At 48.6% G+C, this 22,923-nt stretch overlaps 1 protein-coding gene across 4 annotated transcripts in view; it reads left to right on the top strand.

The window, feature by feature from the left end:
• Nucleotides 1-230: 230 nt before the first annotated feature.
• Nucleotides 231-22,923, top strand: part of LOC120720365 (echinoderm microtubule-associated protein-like 6) — a 33,262-nt gene continuing 10,569 nt past the window's right edge. For all 4 annotated transcript variants that reach the window (XM_040010025.1, XM_040010026.1, XM_040010024.1 and 1 more), the window contains exons 1-28: nucleotides 231-1,124; nucleotides 2,821-2,980; nucleotides 3,438-3,536; nucleotides 3,609-3,677; nucleotides 4,303-4,488; nucleotides 4,684-4,819; nucleotides 5,501-5,702; nucleotides 5,785-5,922; nucleotides 6,309-6,565; nucleotides 13,392-13,601; nucleotides 13,795-13,962; nucleotides 15,756-15,862; nucleotides 15,931-16,031; nucleotides 16,120-16,306; nucleotides 16,375-16,480; nucleotides 16,644-16,737; nucleotides 16,888-16,988; nucleotides 19,646-19,848; nucleotides 20,495-20,606; nucleotides 20,682-20,809; nucleotides 20,928-21,069; nucleotides 21,135-21,287; nucleotides 21,369-21,500; nucleotides 21,622-21,710; nucleotides 21,785-21,952; nucleotides 22,035-22,236; nucleotides 22,550-22,676; nucleotides 22,743-22,821. In XM_040010025.1, the coding sequence (XP_039865959.1) occupies nucleotides 928-1,124; nucleotides 2,821-2,980; nucleotides 3,438-3,536; nucleotides 3,609-3,677; nucleotides 4,303-4,488; nucleotides 4,684-4,819; nucleotides 5,501-5,702; nucleotides 5,785-5,922; nucleotides 6,309-6,565; nucleotides 13,392-13,601; nucleotides 13,795-13,962; nucleotides 15,756-15,862; nucleotides 15,931-16,031; nucleotides 16,120-16,306; nucleotides 16,375-16,480; nucleotides 16,644-16,737; nucleotides 16,888-16,988; nucleotides 19,646-19,848; nucleotides 20,495-20,606; nucleotides 20,682-20,809; nucleotides 20,928-21,069; nucleotides 21,135-21,287; nucleotides 21,369-21,500; nucleotides 21,622-21,710; nucleotides 21,785-21,952; nucleotides 22,035-22,236; nucleotides 22,550-22,676; nucleotides 22,743-22,821 (4,053 nt within the window). In that variant the 5' untranslated portion in view covers nucleotides 231-927. The remainder of the gene's footprint in view (nucleotides 1,125-2,820; nucleotides 2,981-3,437; nucleotides 3,537-3,608; nucleotides 3,678-4,302; nucleotides 4,489-4,683; nucleotides 4,820-5,500; nucleotides 5,703-5,784; nucleotides 5,923-6,308; nucleotides 6,566-13,391; nucleotides 13,602-13,794; nucleotides 13,963-15,755; nucleotides 15,863-15,930; nucleotides 16,032-16,119; nucleotides 16,307-16,374; nucleotides 16,481-16,643; nucleotides 16,738-16,887; nucleotides 16,989-19,645; nucleotides 19,849-20,494; nucleotides 20,607-20,681; nucleotides 20,810-20,927; nucleotides 21,070-21,134; nucleotides 21,288-21,368; nucleotides 21,501-21,621; nucleotides 21,711-21,784; nucleotides 21,953-22,034; nucleotides 22,237-22,549; nucleotides 22,677-22,742; nucleotides 22,822-22,923) is intronic.

Below are 22,923 nucleotides of genomic sequence, written 5' to 3'. Positions count from 1 at the left end.
CGGAGAGAAGAGCTCGTGTTTGCTCCAATCCTGCGATGAATGAACGATAAATGCGATGCTATGTATCTGATGCTTTTATTTTGAAGGTGACCGCAGGAAGCACGGGGTTTCACGGTTTCCGGCTTGATGCTTTCGGCGGTCCCGTTAGCGCTCCGTTCTCGGGTCGCCGTTTTTCACGGTTTTAGGGCTGCTGGTGACCGGTGCCCGAGCAGGAGCGCCGGTGCGGGCGGGTGTGGACGGTCGCAGGGTAGATGTGCGCAGTAATCTGCGGATCGGCGCAGACGGCGGAGGATTTGCTGTGATTTAAATCTGCGCCTGACGGACGGAGGCCGGGAGGAGCCGCTAACGGTGACCCGGTCCGGTCTGTCTGCTGCGGGTCGGAATTAAAACGCCCACAAACAGCTCGAAGTTGCATTTCCGGGAGTGTCTCTGAGGTCGGACATGGAAGCTGGAAACGTCAGGGTTTAGACCGCCGCCTTTTATTTAGTTAAAACACATAAACTCACTGTTAAATTTTCATCAGCTGAATTTGGTCTTTATGATTTTGAAATTCTGTGATTTTGTCTCAGGTCGTCTGAATTTAGCAAACATTGATTTTATCTCAGCAGCACTCAGTTTATTCACAGTCGTTCCGGTTTCCATCATCATAAAATCCACCTGAGCCAGTCTTCAGGTGAGCAGGTGTGTTCAGGTGTCGGTCAGAGGTTTCTGGCCCCGGCGCTGACGCCACTCAAGAAGACCCTTACAACCTTCCTGCTGACACATTAGTGAGCGGTGCCAAAGCTGCCTCTGGAATCATGGGAAGTGTAGGCAAAGAGACTACAGGGATGGACGGCAGTTCCTGGCAGCGTTAGCGGCTCCAGCAGATGATACATTTCTCAGAGACGGTTTTTCTGTGGATGTTCGACTTTGCAGGTTTGAGCAGACATGTCAGATAAAACAGCGCCGCGCTGCCAGCTGAGGCTGGAGTGGATCCACGGGTACCGGGGCCACCAGTGCCGAAACAACCTGTACTACACAGCTGGGAAAGAAGTGGTGTACTTCGTGGCCGGGGTGGGCGTGGTCTTCAACACCAGAGAGCACACACAGAAGTTCTACCTGGGACACAACGATGACATTATCAGGTGAGGAGGAACCCTGTGACGGTGCTGGTGAACTCTGACGCCATGCAGGCGGGTTTTAGGATTTAAAGGTCGGTCCATCAGCCGCTGGATTCAACGTCCAGAGAATGTTCAGTTAGAACCTCGGATTCAGAAGACCGGTGTGGTTCTCGCTCAGGTTGCAGAACAGCTCTTTACTTCTTGAGCAGTTTGTCCAGCTGATTTGACCGCATTCTGCAGGGTGTCCTATAAGGGGCGCTTCAGGAGTGCGGGGTATCGGGCCTGTTGGGTTCACCTCACGATTCTGGTCTCATTTCTGTCAGAGATGACAGAATTTGTAAGCGGATACAGATGATGAAGGATTTTGGCTTCGATGGTTTCTGGACCTCGTTTCGGTTCTCCCTCACTTGACCTCCTGCTCACAGAGGTCCTGGTCATCGGCTGGAGGAGGAGTTTAGGTTTCCCAGAGTATGTTCACAGTGAGGGCAGGGTGGAGCAGGAGGTCGACAGATGAATTGAAAGTGAAGCGATCTGTTTACTGCTAGATCTGCGTACTTGTGCTCACCTCTGAAGGTGTCTAGGCTCAGACTCAGAGATGCTGTGAGGGTTCGGTGTTTCAGGTAGAGCTCAGAGTAGAGAGGAGTCTGACCTGGACCCTCCTGGGGAGGTGTGTCACCTGGAGGCCCCGGGGCAGATCCCCGGCATCTCGGCTGGTTTGGGAACATCTTGGTGTACCTCTGGAGGAGCTGGAAAGGGTTTGTGAAGCTAGTCTGAGGATGGAAATTGGACGTAAATACTTAGAATGGCATTCTCTCGAACATCCAGCAGGGGGCGACTCCTCTGGCCCAATTTATATAGAAGTCTGTGAGAAAAGGAGCTGATATGTGAGCTCCGTGAACACCTGAGAGACGGTTTCTGGTCTCAGGTTTTAGGCGTGACTGACGCAAACTGAAACTTGTTTTGTGAATTTTGCTCATTCTTGGTGATATAACGGAGGATTATGTGGGTCTGCTCGTGGGCTGACAGATGTTTGATGGTCTGCGCAGTCGGGTTCAGGATTGAAATAAAGATTAGAGTTAATTTACAAAAGAGAATCTGCCACAGTCCACGGCAAAGCTGCAGGTAGTGCCATCGTGTGAGTGTGGAAACTTTAATATCTCCAGAGTCCAGGAGAAAACTGTTGTGTCAGCTGTTGTGTTTACGTGCCCTGCAGCACTTTGTCAGTGTTCACTGGATCTGGAGCGACACATCAAACCCGTGTGCTTAAATTCGTCCTGACTTCCTCCTGCTCAGCATTTTGTTTCAGCTTTAACGCAGTTCAGAACTTCCTTTGGAATCTGTCTGTTTTTAGCTTTCCTTCAGTGTTTGTGATGCTCTGCAGACAGGGGGCGCTCACGCCCAGTTCAGCTGTTTTAATGGGACCCTCTGATTGGAGGACCTTTAAAAACAGAAAGCCACTGCATGTCTGTAACCATCACAAAAACCAGCATTAAGTGCTTACTTCCACCAGCCCTGAGGCGTGTTGGTGAACACACGTGTGTGCCGTTGCGTGTCCGCCCCCCTTCACAGATGGTGGCCGCTGAACGATTAAAAGCTTCATCAGCAGCTGCCAGGTCAGCCCTAGTGATGAGGTCACAGTGTGGAGACAGGAAGTCGAGCTCAGCCGTCGGTCGCTGTGATCGGTGTCAGAAGTGCTGACTTCTTCTTCTTCCTTTCTCAGTCTGGCCATGCATCCTGATAAGATCCAGGTGGCGACAGGTCAGGTGGGGAAGGACCCGTACATCTGTATCTGGGACACGTACGCCATGCAGACGGTGTCCATCCTGCGGGACGTGCACACCCACGGAGTGGCCTGTCTCGCCTTCGATGCTGATGGACAGGTAACGATGTTACCGACACTCTAACCACCCGTCTCTGAGTAAAGTTTTAACAATTAAAAAAATAAAATCTTTGATTTTGAATTGAAACTTTATCAGCAGCTGCAGTTTTACAGCAGCTTTGTATGAGTCACTTCAGAATAATCCTCCTGTGTCTGACAGCCGCTGCTTTAGCTCCTCCTGCTGTAAGATAACTTTCCTGTCATTGGCTGCACCTCATCAACAGACACAAGCAAGTGGGCGGGGCTTTTGGCGCCTCTCTGTGACATCACACTGACCCAGTGTTGAGAGATTACTGCGAACACTGAGCTCGTCAGTAGGAGCTCTACGTTTAGTGTGAACGCGCGCGGCCAGAGCAGGAGATGTGACAGGAAGTGAGGCGAAGGCGAGTGGGTCACCTTTACGTTTCATCGTAAAGGTATCGTCCAATCACGTTCCCTCTTTGTTTCTGTTGCCATAGCGACTGGCCTCGGTCGGCCTGGATGCCAAGAACACGGTGTGCGTCTGGGACTGGAGAAGAGGACGTGTCCTCGCCACGGCCACCGGACACTCGGACAGAGTACGTGCCGGCGCACACGCGTCTACCTGCAGGCGTACCTGAGGAGTAACGCTGCTCTCGCTTTTCCCACAGATCTTCGACGTGTGCTGGGATCCGTTCCAGGCCGGCCGGCTGGTCAGCTGCGGAGTCAAGCACATCAAGGTGGGGCAGCACCTGGGTGGTCACATGACGGAGGGGTTCACAGGCAGCTGCGGGTGCTGGGATCAGCCGCACATCATCCCGCCTGCAGCGGACGATGTGCGGCTGAAAAGTACAGGAGACGTTTTAAACCCGGTGATGATTTTGACCTCACACCTCTGTCACGTACAGAGCTGTGCAAAACTCTTGAGCTGCTCCTCACTCTGTGCAGCATCAGGTAATGTTCAGATGTTGACTCACAGGTGGGTGAGAGAAGGAAGACAGGACAAAGACGTGCTGTGGAAGAGAGACAGATTAATAACAGGTATGATTCAGTGCAGAGAGGTCTGTCAACACATAGTGAGTGAAGAAGAAACACCCAGTGCATCATGGGAATCCCAGCAGCCTGCACCTGTTGCAGCATCACAGAGGGAGGATTCAGGGTCACAGCTTGTTTGAGTTGTAAAAACTGATTCTTATTTTCCTGCGACAGATAAAGAAGTGTGGGGGCTCAAGACTTTTGCACGGTCCTGTGTGGGGTTGAAATGGTCCTGCTACTGCTCGCCGTCGATAACCTACTCAGCACGCCAGCATGGCTGGCACCACTTCCTGTGCTAATCTGCGCCCTCTCTGTTTCCTGTGTGCGTAGTTTTGGACTCTGTGTGGGAACGCTCTGACTCCGAAGCGAGGGATTTTTGGGAAAACGGGCGACCTGCAGACCATCCTGTGCGTCTCTGCGGCCAAAGACGAGTTCACGTACTCCGGCGCTCTGAACGGGGACGTTTACGTGTGGCGAGGACTCACGCTGATGAGGACCGTACAGGCTGCACACGGGGTACACACACACACACACACAGCTTTACCTGTTAAACAGGTGGAGCTCGAGAGCAGCATCCACCCTGATGGAAAAGCTTTCTCCTCCAGGTAACGTGAGGATCAAACATGGCCGACCTAACCCGAGCAGGTGATTAACCCACAGCTGCACCTGTGCTGGGAAGGGGCTGATGGGAAATGTGTTGTTCTTCTGCAGGCGGGGATCTTCAGCATGCACGCCTGTGAGGAAGGATTCGCCACCGGAGGGCGAGACGGCTGCATCAGACTGTGGGATGTGGACTTCAAACCCATCACGAAGATCGACCTGAGGGAGGCGGAGCAGGGCTACAAAGGTCTGATCTGGTCACCTCTGTCACACCGGGGTCACTCAGGGGTCCACCTGCTCAGGGTCGCCTCTGCTTTGGTTTTGTATTTGATCAACCACAGCGGCAAAAAAGTCATCAGTGCTTCACAGAAAGTGAATCTACAGCAGGCTGAGTCTTACCTGCTGCTCACCTGGCTCTGGCAGAGACGCCGGATTCCCAAATCACACGTGATCACATTTATTATTAATAATAATAGTACATGTTATTTAAAAGCGCCTGTAAAACACCCAAGCACACAGGTACAGCAAATAAAACAGGCATAAAAACGTGAACTATACACAATAATAAGCGTAGCAGATAAAAAGATCATGGATGATTTATATGGAGTAGGCAGTCTTAAATAGGTGGGGTGAGGTCGAGGGGGAATTCCAGGGTCGAGACGAGAGGAAGGAACAGAAAGAGATGTATGCCTTACATGTATGGAGGAGTATTTACAATGAATGGCAGATTTGACCGGGAGCAGTGAAGCAGGACAGGCGTGCTGCGATGTCCTCGTGACAACACGGGCAGCAGAGCTCTCGACACGTTGAAGCGTACTGATGGATTTTTGTGTTACAGTAGTCGATCTGAGACGCAGCAATGTGTTTGTTAAATGTGAGTTCTGTGATTGGTGGCGCCCGTCCCAGAGTTTCCTGTTTCCTGTCTCAGGTCTGTCGATCCGCAGCGTGTGCTGGAAGGCCGACCGCATCCTGGCCGGGACTCAGGACAGTGAAATCTTCGAGGTGATGGTCCGAGACCGGGACAAACCAGTTCTACTGATGCAGGGTCACAGCGAGGGCGAGCTGTGGGCGCTGGACGTGCACCCCAAACAGCCCGTCGCCGTCACCGGGAGTGACGACCGCTCCGTGAGGTCGGTCCAACTGCACCGCAGACCGCTCACGCCCTCCCGCTCACCTGGTGTCCTCCTAACCTGTTGCTCACCTGTGTCTCAGGCTCTGGAGCCTTCCTGACCACACTCTGCTGGCTCGCTGCAACATGGAGGAGTCCGTTCGAAGCGTTTCGTTCAACAATGACGGTTCTCAGCTCGCTCTGGGCATGAAGGATGGCTCGTTTACGGTGCTGCGTGTCAGGTGACCTCTCTTACCTGTCGATAAGATTATGTACAGGTGTGTTATCGCCTCAAATTAAACAGGAGCTTAAAGCCGATCTGTGACCAGCGAGCTCAGGGAAGCTGACGTCTGCGTTAACAAATGCTGACGTGGAAAACTGTTGGCGGCCTCGCGCTTCCTAAATCTCTGCGGTAACGGTCACAGGTAATGGACCCCACTGATCACGATCGGGTCCTCTTTGTGATAAAGACCACTTCCTGCTATGTGACAGCGGTCTTTAAGCAGGTTAAACATAATTGGCGTGTGTTGCTGTGGTTCTTAGAAATGGGCGGGGTTAAAAGGCTAAGATGGTGGTTTACCATCCGTGCTCCGGTTAGTGAGGCGTGCTAATGCGTGTGTTTGTGCAGGGACATGACAGAGGTTGTGCACATCAAGGACAGGAAGGAAGTGATCCACGAGCTGAAGTTTTCTCCCGATGGTTCTTTCCTGGCGGTCGGGTCCAATGACGGGATGGTGGACGTGTATGCCGTCGCACAGCGCTACAAGAAGGTAGGCGAGTGCAGCCGCTCCGCCTCCTTCATCACCCACCTGGACTGGTCGGTCGACAGCCGCTTCCTGCAGACCAATGACGGTGCCGGGGAGCGGCTCTTCTACAGGATGCCAGGTACACAGGAACACCTGAGACTTGGTTTTGTCCTCCCGGTTTCCACACAGCTGTGGTCCTCAGGGGACAAAAATGTCCCCACTTCATTTTAGCGTGTTTTAAATTAGTATAAATTGTCAATCAGTTCAGCGTTACAGTTTGACTGAAGACATAAAATTTACCCAACATTTGACATTTTAGGGCCACCAGACCTTGTTTACATAAAGTACACTTTGTTTTTGAGCGAAAATAAAACGAGACAATAAAATATTTCATCCATCCATCCATTCGCTACCGCTGATCCTGTTCAGGGTCGCGGGGGGCGCTGGAGCCAATCCCAGCTGTCATAGGGCGAGAGGCGGGGTACACCCTGGACAGGTCGCCAGTCTGTCGCAGGGCCAACACACAGGGACAGACAACCATTCACTCGCACATTCACACCTAGTGGCAATTTGGATTATCCAATTAACCTATCCCCACAAGCTGCATGTCTTTGGACGGTGGGAGGAAGCCGGAGTACCCGGAGGGAACCCACGCAAACACGGGGAGAACATGCAAACTCCACACAGAAAGACCTGATGGTGGAATTGAACTCAGGACCTTCTTGCTGTGCGGCAACAGTGCTAACCACCGTGCCTAAAATATTTAAGTGTTTAGATAATTTGAACTATTTCAGTGGTTCCCAAACTTTTTTTGCTGGCCCCCCTTTGTTTTACAAGAAAAATCCATCAAACATTTAGTGAACAATTAAGCAAATACAAGTAATCAGCAATAAATCACAGGTAGTAATAAAATAAACGACTAACTCTTTTACGCTGCGTCCGCACCTACACGGGTATATTTGAACACGCAGCTGTTTCGTCCACGTAAACGGCGCTTCACCGAAAACTGAGATTTTTTAAAACTTCTTTTTTGCGTTTCCGTGTGGACGAGGAATACAGAGTTGGTCACGCAACGTCAAAGGTATGCGCCTTTTTCCACGTCACGCTGTGGCAACATTATTGTTTACATGAGATGAATTGCAGAATGACAGATAGAGATGAAATACTGTTAATCTGACTGTCTGCAGGTTTTACACGCAGTTACTGTCCCTCCATTTACAAAGGCAGAGGCGTCACGGTGTCATTATTTTACTGTAGTTGTTTTTCCTGTGTAATAATATTCAACATTGCTGTCAATACATGTTTCAAAAAATGCCTCTCTGTGCAAAATGTGTTAAAAACATAAACAGCTGTGAGATCCTGTTAGTCTGTGATTTGAACCGGGGAACAAATCGTGGCAGGATCAGCCTGATGTTATTTGTATCCAGTTGTAACTTTACTGTATAAAGAGCAAACATCTCCAACATGTCAGGAGTAGTTAGTCATTATAAGAAGTGTTTAAAAAATCAAGCGTTTAATAAAATCAAGAATGTGGAATCTCACTGAACCTGGAAAGAGAGTGTTAGCCAAAGGACTCAATTTTGCCATTTCTCCACAACAGTTGCCCATAGTGGACCTCATCACAGCCACAGAATCCGCCATACGGACTAATAAATGATCACAGACAGAAGCAGAGCAAATCAGGATGAAAGTCTCAGCCACGCTCTCCAGTGCCAAAGTCCCTCCATCCAACCTCACAATACAGGAAAAGAAGGCCGTCGCTTCCCTGAGCAAAGACCACAACATCACTGTTTTACTAGCTGATGAGGGAAGATGCACCGTGGTCCTGAACACTGCAGATTACCATACAAAGATCACTTCTCAGTGATAACAATATCTACGAAGCCTTAAAGCGAGACCCCACAAGCAGCTACAAAAAGAAAGTTATAGCTTCAGGACTTTGAAAAGGACAAAATCATTGACCGCCTCCCGTATCACCACCTTTACCCAGGGGATGCCCTACCCTGCATTTACGGACTTCCTAAGATCCACAAAGAAGGGGTCCCACTCAGACCCATAGTCAGGAGCATAAACTCAGCCACTTACAATATCTCGAAACACCTTGCTACCATCCTAGCACCTCTCGTGGGGAACACCCCACACCACATCAAGAACTTCACCGACTTCACCGACAAGGTCCAGAAACTTACCCTGGACCCAGATGAAACCATGGTGTCCTTTGATGTAATAATAATAATGATAATGGGTTGGATTTATATAGCGCTTTTCAAGGCACCCAAAGCGCCTGGTTTTATGGGTTGTCATTAGCAACAACGACGGTAAAACCATCGCATGTCCGCTTGTTTATTTTCCACATAAACCTTTCACAATAAAGCTCAAGATCCTGTTGAGACTTTCTTAAAATAAACAGAATCACATGAAAAAGTATTATTGACGGATGAGAAGCAAAAAAAGAGCCGCCAGGTGCTAAAAAATAAACCTTAGACTCAAACGTTAGAACAGGCTTTTCCCCGCAGCACGCCGTGTGATAAATACTCACAAAGTAAACGGCGGCCGTTACAACTTATGTCTAAAAATGTATCGTTTCATGCATCGGTTAAAACACTCGACTCCAGCTACATGACGCCCAGCTGGAAACACTTCACCTACCCGAGATTCACAGAATTTACAGAAAATATTAATTTTTTTGTGATTTATATTGTTATCGGACGATAGATGTTTTATATCGGGATATGAGATTTTGGTCATATCGCACAGCCCTACGAGAAGTGGAATCCTTCACTGCGCACATTAACGCCGTGGATAAAAACATCAAGTTGACCAGGAAGACACAGAGGACGACTGTTTGCCTTTTCTGGACTGCGCTGTGCACATTGAAGAGAACGGCAAGTTTACCAGAAGCCCACACACACGGACCAGTACCTCCTCTTCGACTCCCATCACCCTCTGGAACACAAACTTGGAGTAATCAGGACCCTACACCACCGGGCAGAACATGTTCCCTCTAAGCCTGAAGGAAAAAAGAAGGAACACACACATGTAAAGGAAGCACTCAAAACGTGCGGCTATCCTAAATGGGCGTTCTTAAAGTCAGCAAAGAGGCACAGAAAAGAAGATCAGACACCAGCGAGGGAGGATAAGAAGGACAGACGCAACAACATTGTCATCCCCTATGTAGCCGGTGTATCAGAGAAACTCAGGAGAGTTTTCTCCAAGCACGACATCCTGGTGCATTTCAGACCCAGCAACACGCTCAGACACAAACTGGTTCACCACAAAGACAAAACTCCAAAACACAAACTTAACAATGTGGTGTATGCTGTACAGTGCAGCGAGGAATGCCCAGACCTCTACATCGGAGAGACCAAACAGCCACTTCACAAGCGCATGGCACAACACAGAAGAGCCACCTCCACAGGACAAGACTCAGCAGTCCATCTGCGTCTGAAGGTCAAAGGTCACTCTTTGAGGATGCCAATGTTCACATTTTGGACAGAGAGGACAGATGGTTTGAAAGAGGAGTGGAAGAAGCATCTATGTCCACTGTGAGCAACCATCTTTGAACAGAGTTCCAGTTTTGAGATCCTTCCCAGACGCCTTAACGCCCACTCACATCCTGGGCCATCTGACCTCAGGAAATCACATGATAGGGTGGGGCCAGGTTCCACAATGAGCTCACCCGAAACCCTGGCTGATTGGGACCCACACCCAGTTTCACACCTTGGCTCAGGCGATTAGAGGATCATCAGGGGGTTCTTTGTCCCTCTGTGGGGGGAAACTCCCACTAGGTTTAAATCTGGGACTCTCCACCATTTGACCTTAGAACTGAAGAAGCTTCTCGGATGAGAGGTGAAACGTCTTCAAGCAACTTAAAGAAGTCCAGACGCTTTTCTTTCCAAGCTCCTTAGACTACGATGACCTGGATGACTGAGAACCTCACAGACAATGTGGGATACTGTTTGTCCGTGATTTGAAGAGCCCAGCGCTGCTGGGCCCTCGGGACGCAGGGAAACTAACTCTGCAGGGAGACCTACCTCGGCACTTGTGCAGGTGAAGCCAAAGGGAAGATTTGCTTCACCATATTTTCTAGTCTTTGGCTTGGAAGGAAGTTGGTTTGGAAACATATTTGGCGATGCTTCATCTCCTGCTTTGCGTTTGTGTGGGAACCCCGTCGAAACACCTGTCCATGATGCTAGCAGTGTCCAAGGGTTCTTTTTTTTGGGGGGGTTTTCTTACCGCGCCCCCCCTGCAATGGCTCTGCGCCTCCCCTAGGGGGCAGGCCCCACACTTTGGGAAGATCTGGACAATTTGACGAACCACAGAGTGCTGTATGTTGAATTCTAGTGAAAATGTTTTCTTTTCAATCATTTATAAATTTTAAATGGCAGCACATAATCACACCTGTGGTCCTCAGGGGACAAAAATGTCCCCGTCTGGTTTGACTGTTTATAAAGCAATAAGTATAAAATATCATCCATCTCTGTGTTTCAAGGTTTTATTCAACTTTATTCCAACTCATTACCTGACAGTTTTCTATATTTTGGCATGGTAGGACACCAGGGCATGGGTCTGAGTGAAGGCAAACTTTCATGAGGACAAAGGCGTGTCCATATTTGACCCAAGTGCAGGAGGAAGCTCAGGTTTATTCCTCTGCACTGGTCCCATCATGGACAGCTTTCTTTCTGCAGTTGCAGGCCAAGGGTCATATACAGTAAACAAGCTGTTACAGGTGATTGTTGTCTTTTGGAAACCTGCAATGTTAGGGACAACTCGCGTGTCCTGACTGCAGGACAGACGGTTTGCCATCGCACACTAGCATGTTCCATGTACAGCTGGACCTGCATCACATGCTGCCCATGTTTGTATCTCAAAGTTCCCTGGTTTACTTGGATGTTCTGTTGGAGGGGACAGAGTCCTCTGAAGGGGACTTGGTGCTCATACAGTCACATCAGTACCAGGATCTTACATCACAGCAGGAGAAACACCCACTTGTTCCATACACCTCACAGGAGCACGTTTGTGTCATGAATGACGATCATCTATTGTGTCTTTATCATGAAATGATATCACTTTTGTGCTTCTATGATTAATCTTGTGTCACCTTTAAAACTTCTCTACCAGACTCAGGATGTCATAAACTGGCCGTAGCGACTCTACTGGATGCACAGCAGTAAGAATCAACACACCCACATATGCCTACAGCTGCATTCGGTCCATTTTTCTTCCTCTCTCGTTGTCCCTCCTTGTTCGTCATTGAGTTGGCTGTAGAGCAGGTCATCTGCTAATTGGATGGTTGTTGGTTCAGTCTCTGTGTGCTCTAGTCTGGAGTTCTTACCAAGGTGTCCTTGGGCAAGTTACTGAACCCCAACTTGGTCTCTGATGCATCCATTGGCATGTGAACGTTGAAAAGCATAAAACAAGCAGAATACATGGTGTATAATGCTTTCAGTACTCGAGTAGAAAAGCAGTCGCAGGAGTATGGGACCTGGCACATGTTCTTGGACTGTGGTAGACTGTCTTTCTCTGTGACGCACGAGAGAGTCATGCATCGTCTGTCACTGGGAAGTAGAGCAGGGCAATATGGCCAAAAATATTTATCACGATATACATTTGAAAATTTGTGATAACGATATAACTGACGATATAATTGACACGAGACAAAATACTTTACAACTCCACAACTTTATTAGTGCAAAAAACCCATCAATGTATTTTCACTTCAACAAGCAGCTGTTTTTTATCTGCATTAAAGTTATATAAAAATGTAACAGTGCAAACTCCTCGCTGACAGTTTAACCAAAAGGCATTTCCAGTGGAAACTGGCCGACATATCCTCAGCATAACCATGTATAATATCCACAAAACTTAAAAAGAGGTTATACACACAATACAGTAATATTATGTTGAAGCACAGTACGTATCACTCCGCGAGGCTCCGCCTACGATAGCCGTAATGCTCCGACAATCCATCAAGCGGTGCGGCTTCGTAGCTTAGCAAAGTCGTACTGAAACATCTGACAGATTTATCCTAACGCCGTGTACATGAAATCGTTTTGAGGTCATTAACACGAACAGAATTCACAAGCCTCCAGTGCAGTGGAGGCTTGTGAGCATACTTTCTGTGTATGTATTATTGTAGGGTCTACCTTACAGTATGAAGCACCTTGATGCTGTTGTAAAAATACAATTGAATGGAATGCAGAGCACCTGCCTCCTCATTGTGCTGCCTGTTGGTGTTGTTGTGTTTATGACCTTTGCTCGACCCCACACATCAGTGATCCAAGATCAAAGATGTTTGTTGTGTAAATGTGACCCTTTGCAACACTTTGTAATTTGGGGACATGTTTGTCCCCGAGGACCACAGGTGTTATAAAATCTAATACAAAATCCATAAATAAATCAAATTACTTAAAACTTATTCCAGTCATGCATAGCATAGTACTGAATAACTGTTATTGTCAGACCATTTGATGATTAAATCAAACCGTGGCTCAGGGGGTTGGGAATCGCATCTGTAACCGGAAGGTCGCCGGTTCGATCCCTGGGCTCTCTGTCCTGGTCGTTGTGTCCTTGGGCAAGACACTTTACCCTACTTGCCTACTGGTGTTGGCCAGAGGGGCCGATGGCGCGATATGGCAGCCTCGCTTCTGTCAGTCTGCCCCAGGGCAGCTGTGGCTACAACTGTAGCTGCCTCCAGCAGTGTATGAATGTGAGAGTGAATGAATAGTGGCATTGTAAAGCGCTTTGGGTGCCTTGAAAAGCGCTATATAAATCCAATCCATTATTATTATTATTATTATTATTAAAAACCCCATTTTTGATAGCAAAATTTCTGTAGAGGACAGAAATGTCCAAAAGACAACACAAGGGTTAATTGGAGCTCACCTGTCCAGACCTGGGACCAGTTGTGGGACTTGATGGTGCAGATTTGTGGGTCTTACCTACTTCCTTTCCCTGTCCTGCAGCGGGAAAGCTGGTTCCTAAAGAGGAGGCGAAAGGGATTCACTGGATGACGTGGACCGGTGTTGTCGGGCCGGAGGTGAACGGCATCTGGGTCAAATACTCCAACGTCACCAACGTAAACTCCGTGGACGCCAACTACAGCAGCGCTGTGCTGGTGGCTGGCGATGACCTTGGCCTCGTCAAGCTCTTCAGGTTCCCCTGCCTGAAGAAAGGTGAGTGATGCAAGCCGATAACATTTTTACTGAGGATCCACAGAGTCCGGCTGAGTGGTGGACCTCTGAGGTCGTCCTAATTCTGAGTCTTAGTCATTAGACCCGGAGTTACAGGTGTGGGACAGAATAGATTTGATGAGGATGTTTCTGGACTGATGTGCGTTCTTATTCTTGTGTTTCTAACATCACACAGGGGCCAAATTTAAGAAGTACATTGGTCACTCTGCCCATGTGACCAACGTTCGCTGGTCCAGCGATCTGCAGTGGGTCATCAGCACCGGTGGTGCCGACCACGCCGTCTTCCAGTGGAGGTTCCTGCCCGAAGGTGTGATGAACGGTGTTCTGGAGCCCCTCCTACAAGGTGACGCAGAGCTTACCTTTAGTCGCAGATGATGACGGCACTGACCTCCCAGAAACTTTTCAGCAGTTAAACTAAATCAACAAACTGAGCTTGACTCTTTTATCATCCTAAAGTCTTTGCAGGTCATAACGGTGCGTTCACACTGAACGCGACAGAAGCGACCAGAGCTTCAGGTTTACGGTCAATGGAGGAGCGCGATGAAGCGCGACTGGGGGTCCCGCGAAACTTCAGAAGCAGATTTGCGTCACGAAAACGCTTTTCTGCCTGATTCGCGCAAACAATTAGTGCGACTGATGCGATGGAAAATGTGCTGCAGTTTGTTGCATTTTGTGCATTCGCACTTATCGCATCTACCACTCGAGTTGGAAAAATCTGAACTCCAATCAGGAGCCTGATGACGTGATGCTCTGACCTGGTTCAAAGGGGCAGGTACAGCCAAAGCCCTTCATTCTTCATTCAATATGGAGGAAAGGCTCATCAACGTCGTAGCCTACCACCCGGAGCTGTACGACACCAGCTGCCTGTTTACAATGAATTAATGTAGGCAGTTAATTTGTGCGTGTTGTCATATAGGAATATATGTTTTTGTTTATTAATAAACAGCACACCGTGGTCCCGCTCTTCATCCGTCACTGCCTCGCTTTTTCGCAGGTTTTTTTATTGCACAGTACAACTTTCAACAATGCGCATTGCATTCTGCAGCCTGATTGACAAATCTCCTCCGTGTCGTGTCTCCTGCGCTTGTTTGGTTTTGATAACCATCACGTCCAATTACGCTGCTGCTCTGCTCTCCACAGTAAATAGAGAAGGGAGAACCTCTCTTCAAATGCTAGATCGACAGCTGCCATCTTGCAAACATACCATCTGGCATTACTTCCGCCCACATTTCCGCTTCACTATTGCATATTTTAAAGCGCGACCAGTTTGCTTTGGACACGCTTCGAGGTGCGACTGTGCACGCGACCAGCCAGGGGCGTCTGGCGCTTTTTGGTCGCTTCTATTGCGTTCAGTGTGAACGCACCGTAAGAATCAGGTCTCCAAATCCAGTCTCCTCCTGCAGCTGCAGATTATTCATAATGATCCAAATCACTGTTCTTGTCCTGCCTCGCACCTTCTCCATTTGAAAACTCGAGCTAACTTATTGCCACACATGACAAAAGTACAGAATGCCCTGTAAAAACAGAGTGAAGAAGAAACACCCAGTGCATCATGGGAATCACTGGCAGCCTACGTCTATTGCAGCATCACTAAGGGAGGATTCAGGGTCACCTGGTCCAGCCCTAACTATATGCTTTAGCAAAAAGGAAAGTTTGAATCTTAAAAGTAGAGATAGTGTCTGTCTCCTGAATCCAAACTGGAAGCTGGTTCCACAGAAGAGGGGCCTGAAAACTGAAGGCTCTGCCTCCCATTCTACTTTTAAATACTCTAGGAACAACAAGTAGGCCTGCAGAGCGAGAGCAAAGTGCTCTAATAGGGTGATATGGTACTACAAGGTCATTAAGATAAGATGGGGCCTGATTATTTAAGACCTTGTATGTGAGGAGCAGGATTTTGAATCCTGGATTTAACAGGAAGCCAAAACAGGAGAAATCTGCTCTCTCTTTCTAGTCCCTGTCAGGACTCTTGCTGCAGCATTTTGGATCAGCTGAAGGCTTTTCAGGGAGTTTTTAGGACATCCTGATAATAATGAATTACAGTCGTCCAGCCTGGAAGTGATAAATGCATGAACTAGTTTTTCAGCGTCACCTCTGCTTATCGCTGACTCATATTTTTCACCCGTGCCGTGTCTTCAGAGGGTTACGCCGACTCCAACAGCGGCGAGTCAGACTCAGACGTGTCAGATGTGCCGGAGCTCGACTCGGACATCGAACAGGAAGCTCAGACCAGCTACGAACGTCAGGTGACTGGGACACAAACGCTCCCACCTGCAGTCAAAAAGCCGTCTGACTCACCTGTCTCTGTCTGCAGGTGTATAAGGAGGACCTGCCACAACTCAAGAAGAAGCTGATTGGTTCCCTGAAGCGGCAGAAAGCTCCAGAGGAGGGGCTTCGTCTGCAGTTTGTTCACGGGTAAACTATCCACATCAGACATGGGTCTGGTCTCGTGAGTAAATAATGTAAATAAACCTCCGTTTGTGCTGCTTCCTGTTTGCTGCAGGTACCGGGGCTTCGACTGCCGTAACAACCTGTTCTACAGTCAGGCGGGAGAGGTGGTGTACCATGTGGCCGCCGTCGCTGTCGTCTACAACCGGCTGCAGCACAGCCAGAGGTTTTACCTCGGGCACGACGATGACATCCTCAGCCTCGCCGTCCACCCGCTCAAAGACTACGTGGCCTCGGCACAAGTATGCCCGGCCGATCGCAGCACGTCGCGTTTCCGAGACGGTTTCTGATTGGCTGTTCCTGTGTACAGGTGGGCAGAGACCCGGCCATACATGTGTGGGACATCCAGACCCTGAAGTGTCTGTCGCTGCTCAAAGGACACCACAGCAGGGGCGTGTGTGCTCTGGAGTTCACAGGTAAGCTGACTACACGCCGTGCCATCGGGCATCAACATTTCTATCCCTAAGCCCTCACCTGTTATCGCTAACTCAGCGGGTTAGCTCAAGTAGAAACAGCTGTTGTTCCCAATCCTTCCTTCACACTGCTTTCTGACGTAACTCCTCTCTTGGTGCTTCTCAGCTGATGGGAAGAGTTTGATCTCAGTGGGATTCGATGAATTTCACTCCATCATCATCTGGGACTGGAAGAAAGGAGAGAGACTAGCCAAGGCCAGGTAAACACACCTGGATTAAGTCAGCTAGTCCTGCCGTAAGATGGTCGTGCTTTTGTAAGCTCACAGTTTCTCGCAGTGGTTGCCGGGGGAAATGTTTGCGTCTCGTTTCACGTGTTTGAGCCGATCGGCTGAAAGCTCGTGTGTCTGCAGGGGTCATAAAGACAAGATCTTCGTGGTGAAGAGCAATCCTTTCAGGATGGACAAACTGGTGACCGTGGGCATGAAACACATCAAGTTCTGGCAACATTCAGGTAGGCGTCGTTTCCTCTTTACCTGGAACTCACCTGACACGCTCAGCTCAGCGAGGTAGGAGGGGTCACATGGGGCTGTCCCACATGTAGGGCTGCCACGATTAGTTGACTAGTCACGATTGCGTCGACTATCAAAATCGTCGACGACTAATTTAATAGTCGACGCGTCGTTTGAAGCTTTGTAAGATCCCAAAAGACGCAGGAATAAGTAGCAGGATTTAAGAGTGTAATAACGGACTGAAACAGAAGATGGCAGCACTGCATGTACAAGGATGCCAGCTGCCGTTAAACCCCGAAGAAGAAGAAGAAGCTGTGTCCCAGAATTCATAGCGCAGCCCAGCTCAGTTTCCAACAATGGCGGCAGCTAGGTTTTTTTTGTTGTTTTTTTTGTTTGTTTTTTAAAACAAACAAACAAAACGAACAAAAAACCCAAAAACAACAACAATAAGCACAAAGTTAAAAGAGTTAGCACAAAAAGAAAGAACAGTCATTGAAGGATTCGAACCAAAGGCAAAAACTAACGTGCAAAAAAAGGGCAGTCGAGATTATAAAATAGGGAGTTTTTTTTGTTTTTTTTTTAACATAGGTTAAACTCTTTAAATAAAACAACAAGTTTATGGGCTTTCTTGTTATTCACAAGTTTCAGCGATTTAGCCCAGAGTCTAAAGTCATTCAGCCATCTGTTTATACATGGTTTAGCTTTAAAGTATCTGCATTTGTGAATAAAAAATTTTCCCATTAACAAAATCGTCCTAATCAACAGGTCAAAATCTGCATTCTCAGCAAGTATTCCAAATTTTATTACTGTCACCGTCAAATGTGGTAACTGAATTCTCCTGGACTGTAGCCAGCTCCACATGTCCAGAAGGAGTGCACTGATTCACAGTTGAAAAACAAGTGATCCAGACTTTCAATATCATTTTCACAAAATGTGCAGGCGTTCACATCTAAATTAGGCGGCAGCTAGTTAGTTTTGTCGCTACCCGATCCGTACCGGAAACCCGATCGGTACCCCGCATGCGCAAATCATACGTCACTTCCTCTCTTTGCCAACATTGTGACATTCAATATATTTGAATGATACGGTTAGCGCCCAGTTAGCTCCTAGCATTTCTCAACAGCTCTGCCTCCTTTTCGACTACCGGGACATTTAAACAATGGATAATCCGTATACAAACAAATTCACGCTTTTCTCCTCAACAGAGAGCGTCCCCCGATTGAACAACAGCACCGTAAAATAAGAAGAATGGCGCCGAATTACAGAGTTAATAACACTGACTTTGTAATATGTCACGTGTAGATTGAGCAGCTAGATGAAGTGTTTACTGGCAATTGACAGTGATAGCGGACATCATCATCACTATTCTAATCAATCCTCTCCACACAGACAAGCATAAACACACTCGATTATCACTAAATCAAATTTAACACACGTTTGTAATGACGCTAATTCAGTTTACAATAGGGTTCATTCGCTCAGTCGGCAGGTGGCAGTATCCTCGTACACTGGGGAGTAAACTGCCATTAAATGAACAGAAGAAGAAGAAAACCCCTGCACATGCGCGGTACGGATCGGGTAGACCCGATTTGTACGGTCCAACTTTGCACATGCGCGGTACGGATCGGGGAGTCCTGATCCGTAACTATCTTTTTATTTTTTGTTTTTGTCTACATTATATTGAAATGTTTCATTATTGGAAACATGTTAAGAGATACTTATTATTCTTAACAGATACTCTGACCCATAACTATCGTAAAACGCTTCGACCGGAAGTAGACACCTTTCGCGCATGCGGGTTACCCATCGGGTTTCCGGTACGGATCGGGTAGTGACAAGTTTTAATATTACTCTTATTATTCTTTCTGGGTCACAAAATAAACGTTTAACATATTTTCAGGCGAGAATGTAGCTGTGCAAACCTCAAATATCTGCTCAGTTTATCAAGACACCACATATTTTCAAAAGCGCTCCGACGTTTTCGGAGACGTCTGTTACCCACTAGCTCGATAGCGAGCCGGGGGCTAGGTCACTAGAGCCGTGAGAACACCGGACTCCCGGCAAATCGTTTTCAAACCCACCGCCGTCTTTCGCTACTCAGGTTAAACATGATATATAAGTCACTTAGATAACTTAAAAATGTTATTGTTTGGCTTTTTTCAGTATTTTATTTGTTCCTGAGTAAATCGCTTTGGCTGTTAGAGTTTACACACAGCTGAATAAACGTCAAGCAGACAGCTGATTATCAGAAGTGTGAGATGCTGGAGAATTTACTCCGGTGTCCTGTTATATTTTAGATAGCAAGGAGTTTATTAAACTTCACCGAAACAATCTGCAAATTTCATTAAAATTTAATAAACTATCATCTTGTCTTTATTGTTAGTTAGCACATACCTGAAACACTTAAAGCTGTAAGCTAATGATAGTTATATAAGAGCAGATGCTGCTGGTGCAATAAGCTGTAGTTTTACGTCCAATGGATGATGATCTGATTAGTCGACTAATCGCAAAAATAATCGGTGACTAGTCGACTATCAAAATAGTCGTTTGTGGCAGCCCTACCCACATGTGGTGGTTTTATTCACGCTCTGATAAAACGTGAACTTTAAAACGTTTCTTTTTAAATGGATGCTTGTAAACATCCGTTCCCGTCCCGCAGGCGGCGGTCTGACCTTCAAACGCGGGATTTTCGGGAACCTGGGGAAACAGGAGACGATGATGTCGGCGTGTTACGGTCGATCCGAGGACCTCGTTTTCTCCGGAGCCACGAACGGAGACGTTTACATCTGGAGAGACACGATGCTTATCAAGACCATCAAAGCCCACGACGGCCCCGTGTTCGCCATGTGCTCCCTGGACAAGGTGACGCTTCATCCTTTGTTTTCTAAAGTGGAGGAGGGTGGAGTCTGTAGCAGGGTGGAGTAATACGAGCAGCACTCATGGACAAAAACGATCTTTTACATGATTGATTGATGATTGAAGATGATTGTCAAGAAGTGGCTGCAGGCAGCAGAGGACGCAAAGGCAGGACGCAACTCAAAACACAGCTTTATGCTGCAGGAGATACAGAACTAAACTAAACACACAGGAGGGAACTCAGCCGAAGGTGATCTAAGTAATGAGGCAGGGAAACATGACGCACGTCACACAGGAGACTATCAAAGTAAAACAGGAAGCACTCGCACCACATGGCACCGGAGCTGACAGGGGAGAACGCTCAGGGAAACGAGCTAACGAGGGGGGGGCAGTTAAGGTGGTCGAGACACAGAGAGAGCGCGAGAGGGGAGACATGACAGGCTGGGGAGGAGAAACATGAGGAGGAGGACAAGGGAACAGGAAAGGGGAAGAAGACACAGACACACCAAACTCATGAACCGAGAACATGAATACAAAGTAACACCAGAACACAAGAACTGAAAAACACTGGTGACCTGGAAGCATGACAACGATCCTTTCAAAATAAAATCATAACCACAGACTTGTTTGGATTTCTGCTTCCTGTGTCCAGGGTTTTGTGACGGGGGGGAAAGACGGCATCGTGGAGCTTTGGGACGACATGTTTGAGAGATGTTTGAAAACGTACGCCATCAAGCGGGCCGCCCTGTCTCCGTCCTCTAAAGGTAGGGGACGCCAGCATCGGGGTGTTTTTGAACGGCGCGAGCGCCTGAAGGTGATCGGTCGTGTTTTCTGAGCAGGGCTGCTGCTGGAGGACAACCCTTCCATCAGAGCCATCACGCTGGGCCACGGTCACATCCTGCTGGGAACCAAGAACGGAGAGATCCTGGAGATTGATAAGAGCGGCCCCATGACGCTGCTGGTGCAGGTAAGTTAACTTCACCAATCTGTCACGGGCTCTCCTGCTCCGCCTCCACCTCACTGAGATCGAATCGCTACAGTGCACTGACACAGTCACCTGTACACCTCACACCTGTGTGTGCCAGGGTCACATGGAGGGCGAGGTGTGGGGTTTGGCGGCACACCCTCTACTTCCTGTCTGTGCCACTGTCAGTGACGACAAAACTCTGAGGATCTGGGAGCTGTCAGCCAATCACCGCATGGTGGCTGTCCGCAAGCTCAAGAAAGGTGAGACGAGCAAATGTGAAACCTTGACGTGCTCTCTTTCTTACCTGCGCTGTGTTTCCTGTCAGGTGGGCGGTGCTGTGCCTTCTCTCCAGACGGGAAAGCTCTGGCGGTCGGCCTAAATGATGGCAGCTTCCTGGTGGTGAACGCTGACACGCTGGAAGACATGGTGACGTTTCACCATCGCAGAGAGCTCATCTCAGACATCCGCTTCTCCCAAGGTACCTGAACTCAGCGCGCAGGTGTGGCACAGGATGAAGGTCACCGATGAGTCTCGCTGATGAGTCAGGTGTGTGTTTCAGATGCGGGGAAGTACCTGGCTGTGGCCTCGCACGACTCTTTTGTGGACATCTACAACGTCCTGACCAGCAAGAGAGTCGGCATCTGCAAAGGAGCCAGAAGCTACGTCACTCACATCGACTGGGACTCCAGAGGTGAGACTCACCTGTGCTGCGGTCACTGGCGCCACCTTCAGGACACACTTTCCGTTAATAGCAGGCTGCAGCTTTACATGACGGTGAGGTGGTGTCAGACTCTCATGTGCTACCTCTACAGGTAAGCTGCTGCAGGTGAACACCGGAGCCAAAGAGCAGCTATTCTTTGAGGCGCCGCGAGGACGCAGACAGAACATCAGCGTGGCCGAGGTCAGGAGCGCGCCGACAGCTCTGGTGAGGCGTTTCGACTGAACTGCAGAGGTCATGCCGTGTTTCTGTTTCAGTTCGAGAAGCTGGAATGGGCGAGCTGGACGTCCGTTTTCGGTCCCATCTGTGAGGGGATATGGCCGACGCTCAGCTTCGTTAACGCCGCCTCGCTCACCAAAGACCGCAAACTGCTGGCCACCGGAGACGACTTCGGCTTCCTCAAACTCTTCAGCTTCCCGTCCAGGGTGAGAGAGGAGTCCACGCCACGTCTCAAAACGTCTACTTTCAAAGGCTCTGTTCATCTTAACCTCTGACCTCTGACCTCAGGGCCAGTTTGCCAAGTTTAAGAAGTATGTGGGTCACAGCTCCAACGTGACCAATGTCCGCTGGTCCAACGATGACACCGTGTTGCTGACAGTGGGCGGGGCTGATACAGCGCTGATGATCTGGACCAGAGAGCTGCCGGGTCACAAGGAGAGCAAAGCTGTGGACAGCGAGGAGTCTGACGACGACACAGAGGAGGACGGAGGTACGCCGTGACCACGGCAACTCATTTCCACTTTACAGTCCCAGTTCAGAACAGCAGCTGCCTCGTTCAAGGAGGGGCAGCTGCTGTGATTGGTTGGAGGGTGAGCGGAGGAAAATATCGCTGTAATAAATGCATGAACTGGTTTTTCAGCGTCTCTCTGAGACAGGACATTTCTCATTTTAGAGATGTTGCACAGATGGAAGAAAGCAGTCCTACAGCACGGTTGATGATTGTAACCTTTACACTGAGGAAGATGTTCTCTGCTCGGTTCTTGACCTTCGTCGTCACCTCTGTGTCGTGTTGTTGTTTTTAGGGTACGACAGCGACGTGGCCCGGGAGAAGGTGGTGGACTACATCACTAAGATCTACTCGGCCAGCATCAGGAACATGTCAGGAACCAAACCTCACCTGCAGCACAAAGAGCTTCCCGTGGAGGAGAGGTAGGATTGCTTTGCTTCCTGTTGTGGGTTCAGACGTGCGTGTCTGATGTCGGTTCTCCTGTTCAGGCCTCCGGTGAGCCGAGCTGCACCGCTTCCCGACAAACTGCTGAAGAACAACATGACGAAGAAGAAGAAGGTGGTGGAGGTGAGCGTGGGACCTCTGCTTACCGGGAGCAGCTGACGCACCCTCGACTCATATGTGTGTGTGTCTGTGTGTGTCTGTGTATCTGTGTGTGTGTGTGTGTGT

The sequence above is a fragment of the Simochromis diagramma genome, unplaced genomic scaffold, assembly GCF_900408965.1.
Source record: "Simochromis diagramma unplaced genomic scaffold, fSimDia1.1 OVJJ01000578.1, whole genome shotgun sequence".
NCBI lineage: Eukaryota > Metazoa > Chordata > Actinopteri > Cichliformes > Cichlidae > Simochromis > Simochromis diagramma.
This window is presented reverse-complemented; position numbering and strand designations above follow the sequence as displayed.